This window comes from Tyto alba, unplaced genomic scaffold, assembly GCF_018691265.1.
Source record: "Tyto alba isolate M040663 unplaced genomic scaffold, T.alba_DEE_v4.0 Super-Scaffold_28, whole genome shotgun sequence".
NCBI classification, from domain to species: Eukaryota; Metazoa; Chordata; class Aves; order Strigiformes; family Tytonidae; genus Tyto; species Tyto alba.
This window is the reverse complement of record NW_024881302.1, coordinates 11,353,238-11,375,217: the sequence shown is the minus strand read 5'-3', so window position 1 is coordinate 11,375,217 and position 21,980 is coordinate 11,353,238. Positions and strand designations below refer to the sequence as shown.

The following is a 21,980-nucleotide window of genomic DNA, read 5'->3' as shown; positions in this document are numbered from 1 at the left end:
AGGATATGACCCTTAGTAATGAATGTCTCTTTTCAGGATTTAAGTTGATGCAGCTGTAGTCTCTTCAGGAGCTTAAATTATAAATACAGGCTAGGAAGGAATCACAGAACAACTTAAAGTACATGGTGCCAGCATTCACAATTATGAAAAGGGGTCAAAGATCACCACTCTGAGGTTCCAAGCTTCGTGGTTCTCTTTGATGGCTGCGAGATAGCTTGGGGAAGCGTGTAGTCACTCTCGAGCGATTGCTTTTGCTGACTGGTTCTCCAGAAGGTGGAATATCACTAGGAAGACAAGAAAGACAGACAGAAGCAGGTGGTTTGTGTTATATGTAAATTATTTTGTTGTTATTCCAAACATGAAAAAAGCAGATGTTATGAGAGTCTGGCATATGACTGCAAAGTACAGCACACATCTTCAACTACACAGAACTGCATTCTTTCTACTGGTATCTCAAGTGTGAATTACAAAATGGGCTCTTTCAAAAATGAGAACTAGTAGAACTTTCAATACTTCATGAAGATTGCAAATTACAGGATAAAAGCGTATCTCTATGAGTTGCAGTTCAGAAATGGTGGGAAAAGCATTTTGAAGTGATAAAAGTACAAGCAAAGTAGACAAGAGCTTGGATGATGCTCTACTTAACAATCCTCTAATTATGGATGGATGTATCATTACATGATGAAGTACATTAGTAATACATCCCTGTTGGGAATTCTTCAGTCTCTTTGGACCAACAACAGACTATAGTCTTACATAAACGAGCCTTTCGGAAAAGACTCTGAGAAGTAGTACACTAAGTTCAAAAACAAGCAGTAACAGAAAATTGCAGCTTACCTAGGTGATATTCAGAGGCTATAGACTCCTCGGAAAACTACAGTATAAAGGGATAGCATTGTACTTTTGCCATTCTTTTATAGGACTCCACATGGTTTTTAATTATACTGCTTACATACAGATCAATAAATAGAACTAAATTTTGCAACTCAGATAAGCAATAAAATTACACAGCGTACAAAGCTAAGCTTATAAAAATAAGTTAAAAAACCCCAACCTTATAATACCTATGTTCAGTGTGCGTTAACAAGTCCATAAGGGTGGAATTGCTTATCTACAGTTCTTGCCAGATTAAACAAATACAGATATATTTTAAAATAACCACTGAATTTACTTTATGTAGTTCCTTTTGTCCTGCAGAGCGACCTTCTTCACAGGTCAGGCAGCCCTGAAAAAGCCACAGGCACTCTCAGACTCAGCTCGATCATTTTGAGCACCCACATGGGAGAGATCTTAGCAAAGCAAAAGCCTTTAACAAGTCCTGGGACTGAGTGGAAAGTTCACTTGCAGCAAGCAGAGCATTTCTGCAAGAGAAGGCAGCAGTATCACTGGTAGCCATTAGCTTTGTAACTACAATGCACACATTGGATTTTACTCAATAAAATCATAATAAAAAAACACTATAGAAAAAACGTGCCCAATTGAGATGCTAAACATTAACAGAACAAAATTATGTTTCTTAGTGACAGTGTATTTTACTCGTCTAAATTTCTGAGCAGAACAGTCTAAAATAACCTTAGTTAAAATAATAAAGGATTTTTCTAAAGATTCATCGCACTTCTATTATAGTATTTAGTCGTCCTAGGTAACTAGGAAGTCCTTCACATGAAAAAATTGCATTAAATATCTGTGGTATATATTATCCTTTAATAAAAAGATTAACACATTAGATCTTTAATTCCTTATTTTTCCTGTCACTAAAATAAAAACCCTAAAAATTAATTTAGCATATGCTATTAATTCTTAGTAGCCAAGGACAATTGGACTTCCAACCCTGGTCCTATGATTTCTGTTTTTGAAACTCAGCAATATTATCTAAGTTGCTGTAGAGTTCTGATCATATGAATCCAATTTCAGCTGTACTCATTAGTATGGATTTCTTTTTGGTAACATGAATATTATTACTCATTATTTTTATACTATTTATAAAATTGCAGTGATGCAGCGTTAACATTCTATTGCTTGTAAAATAGATCATGGGATACTGGCTTCAGAGAGTTGTGATTTTGTGTTATAATATGGATTTTTCAGAACTTATAAACATAAAAGCATCTAAATATCAAATATACAATAGAATAAAATTAAATTTTCACCTCATTGGGCTTTTCTCAATCTAAGAGGTTAATGTACCACCATGATGGCCACTGCTGATAGTACTTTAGCTTTATCAGGCAGACAGACAGCTACTTTACAGGAACACAGTAGTTTACATTGCAGATGAAAGCACAGTGTTATGTGCAATTACTATAATTTGGTGATTGCTTTATTGAAAGTACATTTTAATACACAAGCTCCTCCTGCTGGCACGTCCACAAAATGACACTAGAGTCAGCCCAATGGGAAGTCACTTCTCCCTTCTGGAGGAAAAATGACATTCAAAGAAAAAAGTGCAAGAAGTGGAAAATGAATTCTCCTAAAACGAAGAGATATGATTTAGTGTCAGTCTGTCCTGATAGGCATGACTGAGGTAGTAAGATCATCTTAGGATAATTACATGGAGTCCAATGTCTGTGAATATAGGACAAAGATGGCAAATAATTCTACTAGTTTAAATGATGTTACTCCAGAACAAGATATATCTAAAAAACAAATTAGAGATAATTTGTCTTAAATGTTTTAGCTAATTTTTATAATAACAATTCAAATTCTAAGAGAAATCATTATGTTATGTAGGTTTACAGAAACCAGTTTATATCTGAGGAATTAGATCTTCATGAACCCAGCATTAAAAAGGAAACTGGAGCTGAAATTAAATTGATCAACTTCCATGGAAACAGATGTTGTATGGAGGAAAAAGTATTAAAAAAAAGTCATACATTTAGAAGTATGTATCTTAAGCCTCTTTTCATCCTCCCTCCTCCAAAACCTGATGAGAAAACTTGCCATCTCAGTTGTCTGTTACAGCTCTAGCTTTTTACTCTACAATTAAAATGATGACTTTCAAATAACACCCACAAAGTTTAACAACTAAATTTGGGGGAAAAAATGACCAACCACCCCCAAAATGTATGGTAATTAAATAGGAGGAAAAGATTAATCTCTCATCTCTTCTATCTCTTGTTACTAGATTTAATAATTTAGTTCTGGCCTTGAGGTCAAATTATACTAACAGGGTCTTTGGCACTAAACAAGACACCTTTTTAAACATCCTGACAGTTCAACAGGTCAGATATTCCATGAACTCTTGGGCAGAGGTATGAAGACCTTAAAATGATCCTGTCAGCATTTCTGACAAATGCACACGAAGATGAAATTGAGACACTTGTTCTGAATCTATTTTTGCCCATCTCTGTTTAGGATTGAGGAAGAAGGAATAAGCATAGCTACATGCAATGTTTGAAATCCTCTCATTTGTCTCATTTAGTAAAAACAGTCTCTAGTCTAGTTTTGAGGGGTTGAGTTAGGGTTCACCTACAGTTGATAGTTTTACTCAGATTAAAAATATAAATTTAAAATATATAAAACTAAACCAGGGAGTAGCTATTATAGAATAACTCTTCCAGAACAGCTACCCCAAGTCCCTGTGGTAAGCACTTATTATTTAAGTCTACATCTGTCTGTGTTACACCTGGTAAGTTTTAATATAACATTCTTCTTTTCATTCTATTCACCTGTTAAGTTTTAATATAACATTCTTCTTTTCATTCTATTACCTTCTTAGCCACTGAAGTCTTAATGGGGTTTAATTTTCTAGGCTGAGTCTGGCAGGCAGCCGGATGCTTGCCAGGTATTACCCTGTTCAGCAGTGGAATGTTCAAGTATTAAAGGCTCAAGTTCTTATCTACATTCTCACCTTGTCCCATTCTGAAGAAAAAAGCAACCTGCTGAGGCAATCAATTCCTTCTTCCCACCAGGTCACTATTTAGCTTTTAAGCATTCCTGACTGATCTGCCCAGCATTTGTTTGGATACCAATTCAGTTTCATTGATTTCGTCTTTGTGTCAAGTTCTGCCTGAGGTGCATCTACAGAAAATAGCTTAAAATAACTGGTCTGTTTAATCAGCTTTTAGTTTATTCATACCTGTCATTTATTGCTCTCCATGTATTGAAATGTAAACCATTTCTCACGGTTTTCTTTTTTCTTTTTCAGCATACAGAACTACAGTATTCTTTTAGCTCGTGTTGTGAACATTTACATGAAGAAATTTATTTCCCATCTCATTGTCTACTCTTCAGGATAAAATTGGAGAAAGAAGTTTCTTATAAAAATAGAGTAACATCTGCAATTAGAAATACTCTCATACCAGCCAGAGATCAGAGAAAAGAAGCGATAAGCACATCTTGGGAATGCAGCAAAGCTCAGCATCAGGTATTTCATATGTATCTCTCACATGTAAGTGCAACTTTGGAGACATTAATGATTCTAGTTTTGCTTGAGTTGTATTAAATATACCTTATAAAGAAAGGCATTAGCTGGCAGATAAATTCGGTGACGCTTTTTCATCAGTTTCTTGTGTTATTAATTTTTTTGGTTTGTCACGATAATAATCAGATTTCTGGTTATAACCCCAACATTTAATGTGGTAGACTAGATTCAGGCAGGTAACCTCCTCAAGAAGGTAGTATTAAACAATGCCTATACTATATTAAGAGATAGGCAAATTAAAACTAACTCTGACTTGCCAATACAACATATCTCATCATATTCTTCTGCCAATTAAAATCAGCTAAAACACCCATTTAGTGGCATTATTACCTAAGACTCTGACTTCATCAAATAATTTTATATACTCTAGTAACTCCTGTTTTGCAGTGATCTGGGTAAAATCCTTGTTTACAGTTGCAAAAATGTAAAAATAATTGGACCCACATTCCAACCATGACTCTCAATTTTTTAGAAATTAAATATAATGAATAATAAGAAAGTGTGATCTCCATCTGTTAATACAAATGACTGAGTTGTGATGTTTAAATAGTCAGCTATTAACAGAAGCAACAGAGACAGGTAAGATTTCTCTATAGACCACTCAGACACTGAAAATCCTTAAGACACTATTAGAGCAAAGTTATCAGGTTAAAAACTGATTAATCATTTCCTATCTAGATTGGATCTGACTTGTCCAGAAATAAAAAGCATTAATTCTAATATTCTATCCACCTGTTTGATTAACACACAGCTCCTTCTACTTGCACATACATACTTCCACAGCAGAACACAGTGTTTGTATTGACATATTTAATCTCTTCTTGCCGTGAAATGATTACAAGCACATAGTCATACTTCCATTTGTTATAATTTGAACGATCCTAACTTGAACCTTCTCATGCTACAAGTCAGTTTACATACCAGCATGAAGATTTTCTTCATAAACATCATCTGCATTGATATTTGAATTTTTCTGTAAACCATGACACTGTACATAAATCTGATGATCAGATCTTTTCTTCCACTAATTTTACTTTGAAGTTGGCATAACAAGATGGTTACTGTACAGTAAATGTTTAGTATCCATTAGTTATATCCTATAAAATGAGTAATACCTATGATTAATTTTGGATGAAATACACTTTCATTCAGGAAATGCTCAGAACCCAGAAAAAATGACCTTTCATTAGTTTACATCTGAGCAATACTTACACCTAGAGTCTTGTTCCTTGGCTTTCTAATGCATAATGACATCTGCATTTGGGAACGGTTACTTGCCATTTTTTGTGGTGCTTCAGCTAGAGTAACATAATGCATAAATTTGGTACTCACACAAATGATCCCCTCACAAGTAACTAGAAAGCCAGAAACCGCTGAACACACAAAGAAGAAAAAGTTCACCATAATACACTATTCATAATTGATATAATTGTTCTGTGTATTTCAATGATTAGTTGAAAGGCAGTAAGTTTGGCTATACCATCCATTTCTATATAGAAATAACCAACATTCTAGTCTGTTGGGGATTAGCTGAATTTGTGTACAGTACAATCTACCACTTCTCAGTGATAGGTAATTTAATGAACAAATGGTTCAGAAGTAGAACACGTTCCAAGGTTATTTTTATAATAAAAAAATGTAGGATTTGCTTTCAGAAGAACAGTGTTCAGTGAATATCTGGATTTATTTTGTCCTGCTAGTACCGTAATTATCGTCTTTAGGGAAAGCAGAGACAGATCTAGGATACATTTTTATTGAAAATACTGAGGTAACTAAAAACAGAAGACGTGCATCAGGATTCACAATGCATCATATATGTAAAAATAAAAGGAGTAAAACTCTTGTTTGACAAGTAGCAATTTCAATGTGCTGAGACAGCAATAAATTACAGTGACTAGCCAGGCCCTTCCTCCTCTATATTCACAAGTTGTTTGCATGCAAAAATGACATGGAATGGAGACAACCTTAATTGCCAAATTAGCTTTTAAACAGCCCATAATCAATACAATTGGCACTGGAAGTAACAACAGAGAGTTTACAGAAAGTGCATTCTCAGACACCAGTGTATGACAAGCCAGTAAAAGGCTTGTGAGCTATCCAGCTCTAGTTTACACAGAACAAAAACTGCAAGAAGTTGACCTTTCATGCCAAGGAGTGAGGGGGGGGTCAGGGGAGGAAAAGAAATATTTACCATCTCCTCTAATTTGCCTAATTTAGCCAGTATCGCTGAGAAGAAAAATCTGAAAGCTTAAAACATTTCTTCCTACCTATCATTTACCTGATACTGAATTCACTGAAGTACTTAGGCTAATTTCAATTAAAAACTCAGTGCATATTCCTGCCTTGCTTCACCATATCTGACTTTTAACCCTCGACACGGCATAATTCAGCTTCATGGGTAATGCAGCACAGTTACCAGTCTCCTATTCTGGATATCTGCCACCTATGCTTCCAATTGCTCAGGGAGCAAGCAGCTGTTGGTGGTTTAGTTCTGAGCTGGGGGTAGCTAGTTGGCTGCTGTCACCTCCATGCTCCTTGTCTACTCTTTGCTCCAAATTCAGCCAGGCAAGAATATCTACCCACAATAACTAGCATTTACACTTTCCAACATCGTTTAAATAGTCTCCATGGGAATAATGTAACTTGGTTGTCTTTGAGTCCTACAAGTAAACTGCCCATCATAAAAAACAACCTGCACAAACAATTACTGTTATTGAGAACAAACCCCTTCTTTTAAAATTACCATAGAGGCAAATGGAATGATAAAGAAATGTTGTGATCAAAACATGTTGTTTTGATCTTCCAAGCAAGTGCTAGAGTTTTAATTACTCCATCAAGTTAAGAGGTATCAGCTGCTTCTCTCAAGTACCTTCATTTCTCATAAAGATTACAGCATGATATTGACATGCGCAATAAGGCAGAAGAGAGCTGACATAACTGCTCTCAGGGACAGAACCATATTTGAACAGATGTCATGTTAACAATAATAGCTACGAATGTGAAAAATGAACAAACTTAAAAACTGCTCCTAGAATCCTACAGAATCTTAACTCTTTTCTGGAAGATGTGTTAGCAATAATAAAAGTGAAGAACAGTGTTTTATAGCAATCACTCTTTCTGGGTTTTGTTTTTATTTTTTAAATACTAAGGGCACCTTACTGCACTCCAACCATAAGCTTGATACTGATAGTGATTCATGACCTAAAACCTAAAACATGTAGGCCTTAATCTCAACCTTTGGGAGCTTTTACATTGTTCTTAATTTTAGTCTATTGTTTTCCTGAAGAACAACAACAACAACAAAATCACACTGAGTTGGATAGCACAGAAAATAGTGCACCTGCACCTGGAAATATAATCACAGAGAGTTTAGACTTGGCATAGTTGGATTAAACTTGTGCTCTCTAAATAAATAAAAGTAATCAAGATGGGAAAACATGTAAATAAAGTACGGAATTGAGTACTGTCAACAGAATAACAATGGAAATGCTGACTTTGTTCTTGGTAATGAAGACAAAGACTAATGTTTACATTCAATCCAATACAGAAAGGGAAGCTAATCATAGAAGGTATGACATTGCCTGGTAAATGACTAAGGGAGCCATTTTGGGATGCAACATTCTTGATGGATTAGACAGAAACTAAACAAGCATCAGGCTGGCCAGCAAAAAGAAAACCACAGTAATCTGCAACCAAAATCACATTTTCTGTTTATTTGGATTTCAGTTATTTTCTTTGTAACAAATAAAATGGCAATGATAAATGTAGGGTCATCCTTTTTTTAATTATGACTCCAAATTAGGCTAGCAGGAAGTAAAATTTGATAGCAGCTCCACTGGGTGTTAAATGCACAAGTACAAGCTCCTGAAATTTGGGATCAGTTCTCCAGGTATCATCAGATTCAGAATCTTTAAAAACTGTATCATCTTGGTCCCTCTCTAATGCAGATGCAACTTTACCAATGACTTCAAAATAAAAAAAAATAAAATTTGCCATCAGCTTGCTCCTTGCCAGAAAATTAAAGAAAAATCAATTTATAACAATGGTGATCAGCTGTGACTCTCATATTGCTGGCAGCCATTTAGGTGTAACTCCAGTACTGGAACTGCATGCCTGGCAACTGGGCAGTAGCAGCTTGGGAGATGCTGGATGTTCTCAGTTACACAGAAAAGCCTATAAATGGCTGCTGGTATCCAAAGTATCTCCTTCCATAGCCCAGATGAGTTTTAGCCCATAAAGATGTTATGAGATCACAAGAAAGGCAGTTTCATCTCTTACCTAGGAATTCCCCAAGAAGTTCCTCCTCTCCTTGGCTCTTTGAGGTTTGTGGCTTTCAGCCCCATAAAGATTTTGGTGTTAGGAAGACTAGCCAAACTTGATATAGGACATTTTATGGCTCTGAATAAATTTTTAACTAAATGGTAACTGAAAAAGCTGCTGAGGTATCACTTTCCCTGGTTTAGAAACAGATCATGAAGCATCTGTATGTAGAGGTCAGTATTACATATGAATGTATACAGTACCAGAAGACTGTAAGATAACGCATAATTTTATCATGGTTAGGGTAATTCTGCTTTGCAAGCAGCAGGAGAAAAGTCTTAGAAGACACTGTATATAGCATGCGCCTACAGTTCCTCCTTGCAATATTACTCTACATGCCTGAAAAGTAAAGGACTATGCTGATGCAATATGAAGAGTATTTATGCCCTACAGAGGTGCACAGGAGATACACATCAATTTGACTGCAGTAACAACAGCTCCACAGTTAGACATGAAGCATTTTTAATCTTTATATATACAGCTGCCCTGTGCTTTGAAAAAGATGGGCACTGGATTTTGTTCGAGTCTTCAGGACTGAGATGCATCTGACTCCACTGTAGCACTAACAGTAAAAATATGACAAAATATTCAGTCTGCCTAACAGTGCAAAGCAGCCCCATTTTATTTCTCTTTGGTCATACCTAGCTATTCTCGGTGGCTAGTGCTTTGGGATTTATCTCTTTTAATATGTGGGAGTCTTCTACTGAAAGATTTTTAAAGGAGCCAGACATTCAGAGCTGCTCATATATTTACCGAGACTTACACAGGAACTGTATTAAGACTAATATATTCAATCTTTTATAAAGAATTACTTAATGAGTTCTTAAAGGTTAGAATAAAATTTCAGGAACAAGATTTCCGAGTTAAAATAGACATGGAATAGTAAGAAACAGGCTCCTTGGCTCATTTGGCAGCTGCAAAATTAAGCAATTTTATGCAAGCTGTTTACAAGGCACAGATTTCTAACACTTTCTAGAGGGAACAGCAATCCCTGCAGACCCACATATTAGTAGTTCTTCTTTCTACGTATCAGGCGTTTTACTAAACTCTTACTACTATGTGTAATTGTGTTACACTTTTAAAATCTTAATCTAAAATAATCCTTCATACTGCTATGGTATAATCAAACTCTGGGGGACTGTGCAATTAGTATGTGAAGATTTGAAGAAAAATTACTCTGGTCTGCTCTTGGAGACATGACATCAGCCATCCCAGTACAAATCCTTCCTGTAATTTCTGTCTAAAATTGGGTTATTTTAGCAAGAGTAAACTGAAGAAGCCTGTTTCACTGTAAAGCAGATCTGCATTAGGAAATCTGCAGCTATTCCAACTACATCATCATAGACAAGAATAGCCTAATGCTATACTTAGACCAATGTTGTAAATATGAAAAGTACTCCAGTCATGTCGTCCCTGGGTTAGGGCCATATTGAAACAGTAAGTGGAACAAGCATGAAGAAGATATCTGTGCAAGCTTTTCATGCTGCAGGTAAACCAGATCTGTGTGATGAAGCTACCTCTATTCTTTCTGCATAGACCCCAGAAGTTCAGGTCATTTTGCACTTCTGAACTAATATTTGGCCTAATTTGTACCTACAGAGAATGTATTTGGAGATCTCTGAAGCAGTCTAAAAAACACTCCTAAAAAACTAGCAAGAATCACTTTCTTTACCCATTTGTTAATGATGTGAAGTGGTATGGCAGGGAAGTATGCATGCATACCATTAATTTTTGTTATTAATAGATGAGTGCCTATAATTACACCAAGTTATTCAAGAATCCTCCAGCTAACTGTTCATGGATTCTGCTATCACCACAGAAGTGCCAAACATATTAAAAATACACCACAAAAATAGATTCTGAAATACAACAGAATTGAATGGACTATGTTTATAGCTGGCAGATTAGCAAAACCAAGGAACAAAGCTTCTGTAGTATGTTTTGAATTTCAGTGATGGCCTGTAGCTAATTCATGCTGTTTTCACATGAGAAACTGATGGCTGCTGAAATATTTTTCAATACAAGTTCAAATGAGGAAAAGAAATAACCCACCTCCTTCTGAAAAACTGCACAGTTAGGCATAAACAAACTTGTTATGGTCTGGATTAAAGCCAAGTACATGCGCAAGTACAAAGATACCTCCCTTATGGAGATTATTTACTTCATGTCTTTGAATGGATGCACCCATTTATCCATTACAGTCAGTGTTGCACAAAAAGGAGTATGAATAAGGTACTGGAAGACTGTAGTATAAGATGCATAAACAAATTTTTCTAAACCATACTTTCATGAGTATTCCTTACTGTTTCATATGCTAAGAGAAAAGAATAAAGCTTATATATCCATCTCAGCAAAGCCTCTTTCACTCCTCAAAATCTTTTCCACTGTGGAAAAGTAATTAAACTTAATATTTGGTTTTATTCCCAGTAAAATAAACATTACAGAGCAGTTTTTCTTGCAATACTCCAAACCTAACAATTACATGAAGAGAAAAATTTTGAAGTCATGTTGTTTCATTAGACAATTAATTTTTTAAAAAACCTGCCATTCTATTATGTAAAATTTACATATGGGATTATATTTACACACACACATTCTGCTTTAAAGAGCAGTGTATTTTCAATACTTATTCCCTTTTTTGTTTCCTCCCTAACAGATTCCTCAAGGGCAACTGAACTGAGACACTGACATTTCAGGAGATCTGTAGCAAACATTATAAACTCATGTTTAAGAGATTAGCTTGTGATATTACTGACAATGGATTACATAAATACACTGTGCCAAAACTGTTTGCAAATGCCATCCCATGCCAAAAATGTTTGCAAATGTCACAGAGAGCCACCCAATATGAAAAGGGCCTTTTCCTTAATCTAGAGTGATTACTTCTGCACAAAGGCCTGATCTACAGGCTACAGAACACAGAGTGCTTGACTGATGCTTGCTGTGCCCCACTGTGACTCTCATCAGTAGGAAATGAAAGCATGCAGTGACTTACAGGAATTGTTCATTGTTTTTCCACATCAGATATCTTGAAAAAATACCATTTTCAATTTCACAGAGTATCAGAAAGACAATTTGGTGATAAGACAATGGGTGTTTGGGAACTGAAGAGAGAACACAGGTCTACTACCCTGACTAAAAGGAGATACAGCTAACCTGTGAGGTCATGTTACTCAGTCCCTGGTTCCTAAACAATAAATCCACTAAATCATACTCCTACTGGAGAGTGCTGCCTTTGTATAACAAATACAGACATACTGGTCTGTGCTTTCTTCCATTCTTCCACATTTTAGAAAGTCTCAGAATAAAAGTGATTTTTTAGATGGCCTGTGTTGTTGGCAAATACCTTAATCAAGCTTCTCTTTTAATAGAATTCAAACTGAAAAGATGCTCTTGAACATACATTCTGAATTTAAGCCACTGTTGTTTGTACCTGAAGTTATCTGTTTTAAACTCTATCCGTTTCATGACTCTATTTATTTTTCTAAGTAGAGATTTGAACTTCTCATGGATTCCCAGACTGAGTTCAGTCTAGGCCATAAAAGTACACTAGCCTGGCCTGGGTGATAAGCGATATATTTTGCCATGCAGACTAGTTAAATTAAGTCAGAAGCCCTTAAATTCCTTTCAACACAAAGAAAGTCAGGAGCAGAAATAACCTCATCCTTTGGTATAACAGTATGGCTTTAAAAACCTCATAAAGTGCCACAGTTCATGGTATGCAACTTCCAAATACATTAAAAATACAATATAAACATATTGTAAATAAGAGATTATTTGGTTTGGGTTTTTACAGTTTCATTAATCAGTTCCCATTCATTCTCTGAATATATATTTAAATAAATACGTCCCTCTTCAATTGTACATTTCAAATTCTAATAAAAAAGAAAAAAACCACTGACATTGATTTGGGCTATGAGAACTTGTCAATAAAGAAAGCACACAATCCCATTTACTCAAAGCCCTCATGCTACACTGCCTACCTGAAATCTGCTTTCAGCTGTATGGAGAATGTAACTGAAAATTTCTCTTCCTGGAAATGTCATGGACTTTTTCAGTACTCTGCCATTTCAAAAAAGAGATCAGATTTTGGAGCATTCAAGCTATCGCTGTACACAGTGGAATAATACATCGTCAAAAGGGGTCTCCTCTAAGGTATTGTTTTGAAGATCATGAATAGTAACTAAGGGTTATGGATCCCAGAGCTCTCATATCCATCTGCACTTGCACGTAGATTGCTCTGACTGACCAGATGGTTTCTTACAAAACAACATGTTCATAGGAATAGTTTCCAAAACACTTTATGGTGGTACACTTATTTTCTGTATGAGACCCGCAGATGGTTCCCTTCCCCTACCTGTAATTCTCCAAAACGTATCTCCTGAACTACCTGTTATGCAATCTTCAGCTACATATGCTGATATTTGACCGTGATTATCTAATTCTGGCAATTTTCTTAAAATAATCTCCATAAGGACAAACATAACAAGCAATTATAGATCAGCTAGTTTAAGTACAGCTGTAGAATAAATATTAAAAACTGTTTTGCAGGATTTAGTAGGTCGAAAAGAAAGCTTTGAAAGCCACAATTTCACTACAGGGAATTCAGGTAGATTTGGGTAAGGGTGGTCTTGTTTAACTTGTATTCTTTGACAATATGCCATGGCATGACAAAAAGCCATGGCAAAACAAGGTTAATTAAGTGGATATCAATGCTTAAGGTTTGTAATTGTCATGAATTCTGATATCAGATTCTATTAACCATGAGGTAATATAACAGTGGGCAGGAAACTGGCTCGAGAAGGGTAAACATTAAAGAACATTATTTGGATATATCAGAGGTATCTGCGGGGTGTACAATGGAAACATGAAGCAGTGAGGTACCTGAAACACTGCTGAACAACAATGCAATAAATGCAATAAATTATCTTATCATTCACACTTACCATTGTGTATTCATTTAGTAACTGTCACTATACAGACAATTTAGTGTATTCCCAACCTGCTGAATAGTTTAAAAAAATGTGCCAAGAAAGAAAATTACCTTCATATCAAATAAAAATATTAACTTTGATTTTTTTTGGCCACTTTGGTGCTCTCTGATGATACATAAAAATATATATTAAGTTGTAACATAATAATCTGTATTATGTTTGTGGACCTTTTATATTGAAAAATCTGTGCTTCTTTTAAAAATTATTTTAATAGCTAGGACTTTGATTGAAAAGGGAGAGAAAGATACAGCTTTGGTAGTTCAAAGCATGAGAGCTTCCACAAGGTGGAAGGTAGATGCCATCATACAGTAGGGACAGCAAAAACACTTAGGCATCTGCACTTGCTTACAATCCCAACGTTTTAGCACATTCTCAACTATTGATTGTCTGATCTGCAAACTCCTCTGTGCTCTCCTCTGGAAAAGCCAGCTCCAGAAAAATAATGGGGCAAATTGTTAAGGACAGAGAGGATAACTAGGAAATAGTGTCCAGGTATTTCGAGTCTCATTAACTAGAGAATTTAAGAAAATACATGGAAAATAAAACACTTTTCATTATATTAGGTATATTATTGGAGCAATTTTTTTAAAAGAATCCTACTCAAGTAATCATGCCAGAAACTATTTTACATTGTAAAAATAAATAACTAGACAATTGCAAACAAGAGTATTAGTCTTAGCTTCCTCTGCTAATCATGCATACTTGTTAATGAACACCAAAAAAATCCAAACCTTTGATAATTACTGTTATTAGAGAAGGAAGAAAGGATATGCCCTGTATGTTTTCTTAGCCATTCATGTAGAAATACATTCTACATGCTGACAAGAAAAGTTTTTATCAATCCTGTAGAGATGTCAATCTCTTTCAGATGTAAAATTTCAAATGTCATTATTTTACAACTGTTAGTAATCAGATGCAGACTAGGAGGTTAATGGAATGCAGTCTTAGTCACATTGTTTTGTATTTTACTGTTTTCATGGTTATAACTTGCAACTCTTGATTATCATTTTGTATGAAAACTAAAACATGCATTTGTTTTATCCAAGATTGAAGTATAACACTATGGCATTCCATTTGGAGATGAACACAATACAAATAGCATATTAACCCACTGCGGAGTCTGCTGAACTGAGAAGACACCTATTTCAAACTCTCAGCGAGGCTGAATTTAACAGAGAGAGACTGGTAAATTGAGTTGACAGGCAGACTTTGAGGCCCTGGGCAAGCCTGGCTGAGCTATGCAACGTGCACAGACTGAGCATCACACACAACTAAAAGACTAACAGAATGACACAATGAATCAGAGATACAAATATGGTCAGAATCAACCATAATATTCCATGTGGAAAAGTTGATGGTTATCTTACATAGGCAAGTGTTTCAGTTTCTTATAGTTTTTCATAGCTTAGGCCTAGAGAATGAGCACTGTAGCCAGATCCAGATGATAACACAAATGTCTGTTTTAAATAGTATTAAAATTGCCATCTAGATTTAATTTTGTGAGGATGCACATATGCCCCATACATGTAAATTTTGTAATTTTATACATCTACTTAAAGTATAATGGTACCAAAAAAAAAAGAGACACCAGAGTTTTACAGCTGTACAAGGAAAATGTTTCTTGCTAAGGAAATACAGATATGGATTCTAAGGTTTCAGAATGACTACTGTATATATAATGCTGCATGGAAAAAAAAAATCAACATATATAAATTACCTTAGAATCTACTGAATGCTTACATGAGTAAAAATTGATTTAAAAGTATGCAGATGATGAAGTTACAGAAGATAGAAGACACTTGTTTGTGCATTTTCCAACTTTCTAGTACTAAACAAGCAGACAAAAAGAAAGTTACTAAACAAGCAGACAAAAAGAAAGTTACATTTTACATCTAGACATCCTGAATTATGCTGAAAGATTCCTCAGAAGCCTAAAATACGCATGGCAGCATTTTGGAAATCTTCATTTTTAGTTAAATACAAAAGTATCTTCTTCACTGGAGGCAGTGAAGAATATTTAATAATAAATATTAAATAAAAATATCTTCAAATAGTCTGAGTAAAATTCACACTTAGCTTTTAGTTGTCTGTTATTGGTGACGCTATAATCTCATTAAATCTCAGATCAGCTTGTATATTCAGGATATGTTTAACACCATTGGAAAAGAGTTAAAACTAGAGGTAGAGAAAGTTAAATTTGAGTTAAGCCATGTTAGCTGCAATTGGTGAACATCATTTGGCTTGGCAGTAACAAGACCAATATTCTAAGGAAAAAAAAAAAAGCAGCATTGTCATTACAAAATTAACAACTTAAAAAAATGTCATTCCTTAGTTAAAATGAAGTTAAATTATTTGCTAGGTGAAGAAAAGGAAGACACTTTGCAAAAATATATTCAGGATGTGAGAATGGGAGCTTATAAATCTGAGGATTAAAGAAAGAAAGAGAGAGTTTTGTCCCAGTACCCAGAGAAGAGGAACACTGAATGACCACCAAGCTGGTCAGACTTATGAAGTAGAGGAATCTCTTATTGCCAGTCATTTACTTTGCTTTATACATGGGCTAACAACTGAATGCAAAATATTCATTGCACCAAACCTTCTCATATCAAGATCCTAGGTGGAGTTGAATCTTTATACCCAATAAGAATCTTTTAAAATACCAGAATCACCTATGTATATTTTTTTCAAGACAAAATACCTTCTACACAGTGTAAGTAAAAAATTTATGCCTATGGTGAACCTCCTCTTTTGTTGTTATTTCAGCTACCATTGCCATATCAATAAATGAAAGCAAATCCCAATCACTTACAGTGAAATTACTTCTTTTCTGTGTACACAAAATCCAGTAAAGGAAAATAAAGTCCATGTGAGAGAGGGTTTCCATGTTTCCTTCCTTTCACTCTTGTCCACCATCTTCCTTTTTCACCTCACTTTCACATACATTCTCTTCATTCAGTCCAAACTATCTCATTCAGACTCTTACTTCCATTACTTTTTATAGCACTCCTCTACTCTTACTATACTCATTTATTCTCTTACTCCGCACCTTCTCCAGTTTTTCTCTATTAATTCATGTCAACAGCCACAACAGTTTATTACCCAGCACCTTCTCATCTTTTGTTTGCTTTACTTCTCTTTACACCTAACTCTTCTCTCAACAGTTCCGTGCTGAGTCGCTTCTAAGTAACTGAGTCAAACCTCTGTTGCCCAGAAGTCAAGTCATTTTCACAGCAGTAAGACTATAAACCAATTAAGACTCTAAACCAATTCTCTCCTGCATTAACAACCTACACATCAAGGTATCTCTTTCAAATCAATTCACCTATTTCATGTTTCAGTTTGCCTTCACATTTTCTTTATTACAATACAGACCTCAAATCCCTGTTGACTCTCAAGTTTTCAGCCACCCAGACCTCAATCAGAGCATGACACTGGACTGCCTGAGTTTGTGAGGAAATCCTACTGAGTCTTTGACACATTTTTATTCTACTGTTCTACCTTCCAAAATATATTTTGTGAAAACTACCATTTTAAGGCATTTTTAGTACACTTCTCCAGGCTGAAAATCTCACTTGAAAGTTCTTACCGGACAAGTCATTTCAGTTAAAAGAATGACTCTGGTGAACAACTGCCTACTGTTGCAATTTGGAGTTTTTATGCCCTGCTGTTAAATTAAGAACCTAGACACTGTGCTGTACACCCTAAAATACTATGATAAAGACACCTTCTTGGGTTAAATTCTGTTCCTATAGGTCATTAATTAAATATATTAACCAGTGCTGATAGACAGTAAAAAGAGGGTAAAGTGAACATATTGGTACAAAACCACAATGCTTACAACAAACACACATTAATTCTGTATTTGAATTACAGGTAAAGCTAACATATGGCTAGACTGGCAAGTCCAACTTTTTTCTATTATTCACTTAGGAAAATCATGCCACATTACAATTAAAAGGTTTCAAGACAGCTATCAGCTTCTCTGAAAGCAAAAAAAAAGGTAAACTGATTGTTTGATGCCTTATTCCATAGTAAAATGCTTTCATGCTATCAAGAATGAGGAGAGTACTTTGAAGTACTGCACACTTAATTATATTAGCATTCCTAGTATTCCACTTTTCATAGTTAGGACGCAAAAATCTGTTCCAGATTCAAAACTGGCATAAGGAGCTTTAAATAATATTGGATTTATTGTTTATGAATTAGGTATGGACAAAACAGAAGTAGGATTTTTTGTGTGTGTTTATAATTAGAAATAGTTTATGATTTAGCTAACCAGATCCACCTTGTCAAATACTTACCAGTTAGAAGAATATGCAGTAAGTATACCTATAGGAATGATGTGTCTTTGCTGATGGGCAATAGAAAATGAGTTTATTTACATTTAGACACTCTGCAAAGGGTTATATATTCTCTGAGTGAAATGGCTGGATGTCTAAAAACTTACTAGTTACCTCTTTCTACTAAAATGACAAGTGATCACGTTTATTTTAAATATCCGTCTTACTCTATAAATTGGCTTTGTATCTGTGTAAGATATATTTGGAAATGGATGGTACTTGTATCTTATATTTTACAATTTATAGTCTTAAGCAGCATTATTCTCAGTTGCCAGGCTAATGTTTGCTGTAAAAATCCCAGCAGAGAAAATGGACAGCTAATTGAGTTTTTTACAACTGAACTTCAAATGAGTGAGGCTCCTTTGTCATTGCTGCCACTAGAACTGAGAAAAAAAAACACAACCTGACTTTCAAGGAAGGACTAAACTTTCCAGGCACAGGAAGCAGAAAGAAACCTCTTTCTCAGAAGAAGATACAAGACACAGAAGCAAGAATTTTCAAACACAGGGAAGGTGGTAGAGAGTCTTATGAGTCACAATCACTTGCAAAAGTGAAAGACATTCTTCGTCCTATTCCACGACATTTTTCCTATCTGTGACTACTCGTTGCTGCATATCAACAGCTGGTGCTCAAATGTATCAGTCTTCTAATTAACTTGTTTTTATTCAAGAAAATTTTCAATCTCAGCTGTTTTAATTCTGAAACATATTAAAATATTTTACTTTATTGGTGTAAGTTAACCTGTACTTTTGTGTACTCAGCATTCCAATTTCTTCTTAAGATTACTACCTCATTGACAGAAATGTGAAATGCTGAGAATTGTTAAGACTGAAAAAGAGGGATGCCAGAAGTTAAAATTATATTTTTACAAGTTTCTTTTCTGGTTTATTCTTATGTTGTCTGCAAAGTAGAGAATTACAAATATATTCTTCCCATTCTGCCCAGCCTCAAAATTGAAACTTTCTTTACTGGCTCTAGGGCCCATTCTTTACTACCAATTTCAGAAACACTTGCTGCAGTACAGAAATGCCTGAATATATAGAGACTTCACTTTTTAACAAGGGAGTGCATGTGACTTGCTTGTTACCAGGGAAACAGGATCACTGCGGTAATGATACAAAACTTTAACTGGCTGTGTGTTCTTTTATGAGAAGAATCTTAATTTCTTCTTGCACTGCTACAAATTAAGCATGTTAGGGACATAACTGCAGTTTAGAAAACCTGCCTCTTGCTAAAGACTTGCTGAGTTGATTAGCAAGCAGTAAAAGAGCAAGACAACTTATGAAGTGCTTTTTGACTGTAACTGTCAATCTACTTGCTTTAAATTTTTGTCTCATTCTTTTAAACCATGCAATGGAGAACATTTCTTATACATTTCTACACATGTAAAAGAAATACCATACCATATCCTCTCCCTCATTTAATTCAACAATTTCAGACACAAGATATCAGTATTGCCTGTTTTAACATTCTTTTTTTGTCAGGTATCATTAAATCAAGAGTTTATTCTGAGGCAACCATAAAAGATCACAAATGCTTTTAGTGGTGACTGGAGACAATTCAATTCTAGTACAGTATACACGAAATTATTCTTCTCATAAGCACTGTAAAGGTCACTTTGAATACAAAGAAGCATGAGAAAAATCTACTTGATGGAAATATGCTCATAAATATCTATTCATGAGGCCTGTTAAACAATTCATAGTGATTAGCTTTGCAGAGCAAGTCTCACTGTCTTTATTGAGATGGTAATCGGTGTAAGATTCATACTATTTGAAAGTACAGTTGATTTTTTTTTAATGGCAGGACTCAGTAATGAGGCAACAAATACAATACATAAAACCCTTAAGTATTATGAAGTTGCTGTATGACATATCAGTTTTATTGAGCATCACATCAAGGCAAACAAATGACAAATACCTTTTCTTTGAGGTGTCAGTCCTGGAACAATACAATGCTGAGGTGTTTCATTACGGTGAGTTTAGAAGGATGCGTTTCTGTAATACTTTCACTAATACCCATAATCTGCAGGAGAAAGTATTTTCAACTGTACTTACACTGAATAGTGAAATACTTTCGGCTCAATACTGCCTTGATAGTGAAAAACTGAGAAAATCGAAGTGAGAGCAAGAAGGTGTGAGCAAGAAAAGAGGTGGGCAGGAGTCAGAGACATTCACATAAAGAGATTCACCTGAATAAAGCCCATTTACATTGGGCACTGCTTGCAAATTTCTCTTAATAAGACCAACTGCTGGAAAAAGAAATAAAACCTATAGAAATGCAGCTGAGAGGAATAAAGAAGAAAACCCAACAGAGTTTCTAGTCCATTTTACTTTAACAACTGAGAAAAAGATTAACAACTACAAAAACAGTTTTAAAAATAACAAACATAGTCTGACTCCAAACTTTCACTTTGCTTAAATCTCAATCTGTAATGTAAAGGATTACAACATTTGTATGCAAAGCAGATCTCATTGATAATTTTATATGCCTCCTGTAAATCATTAGGAACGATGCATATTCTTCCTGATTAAAAACTGTCACTTAAGCTCTAATGGTTAATTACTTGACTACTAACTTTTGTAAAACTACTAACAGCAGAACCAACTTGAAGTCAGCAGATATCTTGAGTGCTGATGGGTATTTGGAATATATCTCCATCTACAGCAACTGTCTGAAGACTGTGAATGCTCCTAATAGTACTATCATGATGACTTTTCTGAAATTGGGACATCATGGACTGAAAACTCTTTGGTTGGAATGTTTATATATTAACTCAGAATGGTTATCAAACGAAAATCACACATCAAAAAAAGGATTGATGGGGAAGATGCCAATTCTGTCAAACATGAAGTAAACAGAGAATGTCACGCTATAGGCAGGGCAGAAGAGGTGGGGGAAACACATGAACACAAATTTGGATATGTCATCACTCTGATCACAGATCAGATTAAGAAGCCTTTCTCTCTACAGTACTTTCAATAGCATCTCTGTACTGCAAACTGCCCCTTGGGATCAAAAGGGAGAAGAGCGAATAAAATTTCTTGCTAGTACAGATACATTTTTCTTCCAAGCATAGGTGGCATCTTCCGTAAGTATTTCAAGGGAGTGTTTTTTTCCATACACACACTCTTAACCGACATAACTGCTTGAAAAATCCTCAAAGAAAAACTAAGATTTGGCCAATTATGTACTCCAGTTCAAAGAGAGCTTCCTTAACTCTCCTGCAATGTCTTTCACACACAATAAAGTAGAACTATGCTATAGTTTGCATTATGGAGGCAATCATCTTCCACAGATAATTGTAATTTCCAAGATCAATTTATAGATTTTAGCATTTATTCAGACTATTTAAAAAGACTAACCTCACGGGTAATAAAGTAAGATATTGAAAACCTCAGGTCTGAACAAAATAGAAGGATGCAGGACAGCACTTTACCACATGGAAAGGAGTAGCAGAGTTGCAACAAATGCTGACGGACTCGACACACTTTTCCAATGACTATTCAAGTTTTTAGTGTCTTATACTTTAAAGCCAGGATCAAAGTTTTAATTATTTCACAAATAACCTGTCAAACCCCAGACAGATGACTTGTAAAATCAAAAGCTACAACTGTAATATCATCTTCATTTGTTCAAACAAAACTAGCTTTGTAAAGCCAAATGCTTCTAGCAAGCTTCAAGTACCAGTACTTCTCCACGCTTCCTCACTATATCCAATGCATCTGCCTTTTAACATTAAGCATCCTGCATCTCTGTCTCTCTCCCTGCTTATTCTTGTCCTCTTTATCACTGTTTCTACTCCTCCTGATATATTTTTTTCCTTTATTTTCCTTTAACGTTCATAAACCCTCTCAACCTTTCAGAGCAGGGAAACAAAAATTTAATACACTTGTAGAATGC

At 35.2% G+C, this 21,980-nt stretch overlaps 1 protein-coding gene across 1 annotated transcript in view; it reads right to left on the bottom strand.

Annotated features, from left to right (window-relative positions):
- Window positions 1–215: 215 nt before the first annotated feature.
- Window positions 216–21,980, bottom strand: part of SNX29 (sorting nexin 29) — a 130,489-nt gene continuing 108,724 nt past the window's right edge. Inside the window, exons 21-22 of the mRNA XM_032983686.2 lie at window positions 838–874; window positions 216–284 (exon numbers count right to left, since the gene is read on the bottom strand). Coding sequence (XP_032839577.1) covers window positions 856–874 — 19 coding nt within the window. The 3' untranslated portion in view covers window positions 216–284; window positions 838–855. The remainder of the gene's footprint in view (window positions 285–837; window positions 875–21,980) is intronic.